Source organism: Phalaenopsis equestris, unplaced genomic scaffold (assembly GCF_001263595.1).
Source record: "Phalaenopsis equestris unplaced genomic scaffold, ASM126359v1 Scaffold000224, whole genome shotgun sequence".
Taxonomy (NCBI): Eukaryota; Viridiplantae; Streptophyta; class Magnoliopsida; order Asparagales; family Orchidaceae; genus Phalaenopsis; species Phalaenopsis equestris.
Genome location: NW_018164666.1, coordinates 3,429,632 through 3,435,566, shown reverse-complemented (window position 1 = coordinate 3,435,566; position 5,935 = coordinate 3,429,632). Strand labels below are relative to the sequence as shown.

General features: G+C 32.9%; 1 protein-coding gene across 1 annotated transcript in view; it reads left to right on the top strand.

Annotated features, from left to right (window-relative positions):
• LOC110023426 (AP2-like ethylene-responsive transcription factor At1g16060) overlaps positions 1–3,096 on the top strand; it is a 5,900-nt gene extending 2,804 nt beyond the window's left edge. The window contains exons 7-8 of the mRNA XM_020722840.1: positions 135–211; positions 2,503–3,096. Coding sequence (XP_020578499.1) covers positions 135–211; positions 2,503–3,038 — 613 coding nt within the window. The 3' untranslated portion in view covers positions 3,039–3,096. The remainder of the gene's footprint in view (positions 1–134; positions 212–2,502) is intronic.
• The last annotated feature ends 2,839 nt before the right edge of the window (positions 3,097–5,935 follow it).

Genomic DNA, 5,935 nt, shown 5'->3' with positions numbered 1-5,935 from the left:
TATGTATGTATGTATATATATATATATATATATATACTTGTAGTCTACATGTGATGTCTACATGATAATTTTTGTGCATGAGATGGCTACTAAATGAATATGTGAATAATGCAATAACTTGAAATGTTCTTTAGGCATCATCATAATGGAAGATGGGAAGCTCGGATTGGTCGCGTATTTGGCAATAAATACTTGTATTTGGGAACCTACGGTATGTATGCCATTTTTGCGAGTTTAAATTTATATTTTTGCAACTTATATAGACTTATTTTCTCATAACTTTTTATTTATTATACTTAAGGTTGACATGATAGTCTATATATTTAAAAAAAAAGATGAATACTAGCTAGCTATTTCAATATATTTCATATTCGAAATTCAAATATCTTAATTAGAAACATTAATTTCTACTTTAACTCCCCTCCCACTATCCTAAATAATTATGTGGGAAAGCTACCAATTGATAGATTTTGGACCAACACCTCCCTCTATTCAAAGTTTAATTTTGTAGTATGTATGAATAACTAAATATAAGTATTTTTGGAATTGTTTAAAGATAAATATTATTGATTATTTATGTATTATATTTATCTCATATTAAATTCTATAATTTTAGAATCTATCCCAATCAATTTTGAGCTGAACTTTTACTTAGAATGTTATGTTTATCATGCCTCTAGTGAGCTTCATGCAATAAAAAGATATATATATGAAAAATAAAATCAAAATCAAAGGATAGGTATTATTATTACAATTTAATTAAAATATACATAGCAATATTTGAAATATGCACGTGATCAATCACTTATATAAACCAACCTTTGTTATGAATAAAGTTTGGCCGGTTAGCCTTACTATCATATTACTAGGGGTGTAAACGAGCCAAAAACGAGCGAGCCCAGGCTCAGCTCGTTTATATTTTGAGCTCAGAAAGTGTGTTCGTGTTCGGCTCGTTTGCTTAGCGAGGCAAACACGAGCCGTTCACGAAGTCATAAGAAGCTAAGGATTGGGGCAAGATTTAAAACTTCATTTTAATCTAATTTAATGTTTTTTATTATATTTTCTTCATTAATACTTTTAATTGATTATAAATCTTTGTAGCCTTGTAGTCAATTAAAATTTTTAAATATACTACTCATCAAATATATATATATATATATATAATTGATTAGTAGTACTTCAAGCCAAAATGAGCCGAACACAAACAAACAAATATTTGTTCGTGTTGTTCGTATTCGACTCGTTAATTTAGCGAACGACCCGAACACGAGCTGTTCGCGAACAGCGGGCCGTTTTAACAGCCCTACATATTACTGCGTATTTATACAACAACCATTTAAGAAAATAATTGCAAATAATTAAATAAATTGTTTGACTACCTAAGTTCCGTCCAACATAGTATCAAAATGCAAACAATTGTTACAATAAGCCCACAAAAGTTGTTGCATTATAGTACAAACATTTTACCAAATTCCCCTGCTTTCAACACAAATGCCTCTCATTCCGTTTTTATTATTATTTTTTTTTTCATTTTTTAATTGATTAAGTAATATTTTCACTATCAATCATTTCGAAATTATTAGAAAAGACGGCATTCCAAGAGGCTTTAATTTGTGGTGATTATATTAATGCTGATTGAGTGATTTCAAATTACTTAGCTGAATGATAAAGCTAGCTACTAATTAATTTATTTCAGGGGCATTTACATATATACCACACAATTATTATTTATTTACATATCTGCCGCTTAAAAATTCATATTTACATGTGTGCCACTCAAATCCTTAAAATCACATAAAAGATAATAGCCATCATTATCTTCTTAAAATTGAAATACATATTTATGATACTAAAATATTATGTGAAAATATAGAAGAATTGTGATATATATATATATATATATATATATATAAAGAAAGGGGCGAGAGATATTTGTGATGTAATGAAAATTTACTTTAAAATGCATTTTTAATTGATATGTCCATTCTAAGCTTAAGCTCCTACCTAAAAGTACCCTCATTTTTTAGAGAAATTATTACAAGTGGAGACCACACTTCTGAATGACATGGTTTGAATAGGCGTTGTGTGGTACACGGTTGCGTGACCGCATCTGTCGTCCGGACATGCGACCTTATGCACATATGACCATATGCACGAAATAATTTTTGCATGGTTTGCTATTTATAACCATCAACCTTCATGTGACTCGGTCTCAAAGCAATAAATTTCAACCCAATAGGAGAGCATATTGTCAGTGGAATTGATAGACTCCAATGAATTCGTAATATGCATTTTCATCCATTCAAGTTAATATTCATCACCAACATCATGTTCTCGAAATTGACGGTGTGGGATTATTCAGCACACTTAATTCCCTGGCTTATAAGAATACATTTTAATTCAATTTACTCAAACGAGCCCACAGAAAGCTTGTTTTTACATTCCTACCCATTGAAAAAATTTTACGTACTTAAATCTAATATACAGATATGCTTTGCACAGCAACGCAAGAAGAGGCTGCAATAGCGTACGACATAGCTGCAATTGAATATCGCGGCCTTAATGCAGTCACCAACTTCGATCTCAGCCGTTACATCAAGCCCATTCGTCCGAATCATGAGGACAACAAATCAATCACCACCGCCCATTCCATCAACTCATCACCCACCTCCAACTCCATCCATTTCAATTCTCTTCTTACTTTTCCACAACAGCAACAAAGTCATGAACCAGTAATTACACCTCTATCTCAGACAAAAGGAGCAGCCTCGACGCCATCATCAGCACTCGAATTACTGTTCCGATCATCAAAGTTCAAGGAGATGCTCGAGAACACGTCGTCGGCGGCGACAAACATGGTGCCATTGTTGCGAGAATCCGACGAGAAATCATCGTCGCAATGCAGCTTTCCTGATGACGTTCAGACTTATTTCAAGTGTCATGATAATGAAAGCTTTGTTGTAGAAGGAGCTGATACTATCTTTGGTGAGCTTAATGCCTTTGAAGCTCCCATTTTCCATTGTGAGTTTGATGTTTGAATTTTGATTTTGTTTTGTATTTTGTGTAAGTTGGGTTGAAGTGGGGGGGGAGAGGATGAGATTCTTTCGGAATTTTTAAGCTTTAGTTTGAGATTGTTTGGTTTTTGTACATGATAAACATCATCTTTATATCTATCAAATAATCCAATTGAGTATGGTTTTAATCGTTAAGTGTCGTCATGGAAAGCCTTTTATGAACTTAAATGGGCGATTTTTACTTGTAAGCGATAGAATTTATATATTTATTAAACATTATTTTAAAATATAACAAGTTAATGTATTTGTGAGGAATTTGAGGAATGTGGAAAATAAAATTAAAAAAATTAAGGTTTTGTTGTTCATTTCGACATATCAAAGGCTGAGTTTGACATTTAAATTTTGCAAGGACTCATTTTTTTTCATACATTGTTGCTTAAAGAGCTATTTGATTTTCTTCAAAATGAATGCAGTGTAAAAGGAATGCAATATAGATATAAGTAACATATTGTATTTAGATATTTTAAATGTGCTCGGTTCCATGCAATAGAAATCCATGGCTTCATATTTTTTTATTTGGTTTGAAGAGAAAAGAATTTAATGTAAAATATATGTGTTAATAAGAGCGAGCGGCGATGACAGAGATAACAAGTAGGGCTTGTGACAGTGATTGGGAAGGCTGGCTAGAGGAGTCAACGTACAATTGCCAGTGGCAGCGGCGGAAGTGGTGGCGAGCAACATACATTGACGGTAGGAGTCCGAGATGCCATGGACTAGAGGTGATGTCGGCTGACTAGGGACCGCGACAATGGCCACGAAGGATGCATCGGTGGTCGACAACGATGGGCTAGGCAAGGTGCCATGGACGGCTGCGACAACATGTGATGGCAATGTTGTGGTTAGTCATGGTGGTTGTGCGGGCGTGATGATCGCCACTATTTGTAATACTATTTGTAACCTATTTGGAAATTGCTCAAATTTAAGGAATTTCCCATATGCTCTAAGTCAACTAGGAGCTGCATTATTTGAAGTTGTTGTAATTTTACAACAAATTTTGTGAAAATGAATATGATGATAATGAATATGACGAACATGAATATGATGATTTTGAACAATTTGTGAAAATGAATATGATGATATACTCATTAATATCTTACATTGATTGATTTGAAAAAAAAAAATTTATTTTAAGATGAACATAATATAAGGGTTGATCAATTATTCATATATTGTGCTCATTTAAAAAAAATTAAGAAAATGAATATTAATTCAATTTTAATCAACGCACTGGGCTATGACATAGCCAAAGAATTTCTGGCTCAACATTTAATCGCCAAATTAATTTTGTTTCCCAACGGTCCTCCAGGAAAAAAATGACCCAAAGTTTGATAAATATCATGGGGAAATGTCCAACCGCCAATCATTAAATGAATTGAGATTTTAATTTCAGTTAATTACTATGCATAAGTGTCACCTTCAACTAATTAAGAATCAGCAAAAAAAAAAAAAAAAATTGCATGCATACCAATATTTATTATGAATTTACATGTCCAACATCAAAAGTTAGATATCTACACTTTTCACATCTTCATGTCATAAATGTATACATAAAAATGTGCATTTCACTTTTAAGAGTTAATGGTTGTGATGTCTTTTTAATGTCATGCGATAGATTTTAGTGATATGCATGAATGTTTAGGTGCTAGATATTATTGAATCCTTTTGGGACATGAGATCTCATGTAATTTGTGAACTTATACAATCCTAGAGAGACTTTGTGAAAGAAGGGGGAAGCGTTGAAGGATTCTCATAAAAAGATAGTCTTGGAGTTTTTGAAAGGCCCATGATCGGGGGTCTTACCTATTTCCTGTTTTTCTTATTTATATGTTATGCAGCATATGTACTCACACAGGAAGTTGTCGACAAGTTTGGCGGAAATGTTCAACCAGCCCATGCGAGCTTGAAATAAGAGCTCAAGAAATTTGACCAAGTATGGATGAGCTCACTTGAAGAGTTAAGATTAGTGAGCCCGTTCGGAGGAACTCACAGAAATATTGCATACTTTAGAGGTACTCTTTAGGTTCTTCTGGGCGTCAAGAAGCTCTGTAGTTTTCTTGCTGCTTAATTAAATTTATTTTTAAATATAAATTTAGTTCTCTGATTCTCTTAGCTCTTCGACAATATATTGTGAAAAAAATGAACAAAAAATAAAATAATAGAATAACCAACAACTATTCACTAAAAACATAGATGAGATGATCACAACAATCATTCTATCCTATAGAGTTAATTTGTTGGGAGACATGTTTACTCATATTCAATTGAAATTTATTTGCTATGCCTTGAAAAGTAGTACCATGTGTTTACCATTGAGTTTATACTTTCCTTATTCAGGAGGCTCGGAAGCTATGCCTACAGGGAGTAGTCACTAGTACTCTCTTGTAACTATGACCTGTTTCTCATTCATATGTCTTTGCATTCTAGGCGGTGGAATCAACTCATTCTATCGTCGTGATCATCAGTGGATTCAAGAGATTTTTTTACTGTTGAGGTACCGATAGCAAAAACACAAAATGTTACAAAAAATATGACTTATTTCAGTCACTAGACTGTAATAATCATAAGAAATGGTAGAATATAATGTGAAAAGTTTGAGGCTTCCCAATTATGGAGTTATGGAGAGTGTTCTTCGGGATTGTTAGAGAATATGAACAAGTACCACGAGAACACTTATAACGTCTATCAATGAACCATCACTTTGTCATGAGAAAAAGAATATGTTAGTAATGACAAAATGAATTTTGATATTAAAGATTTGAGTGACAAACATACATTTATATGAATGTTTTGGTAATAGATATATAATACAGAAGAATTGTGGGCATGCATGTAAATGCAGCAGGTCCATGCAAGTCTATACT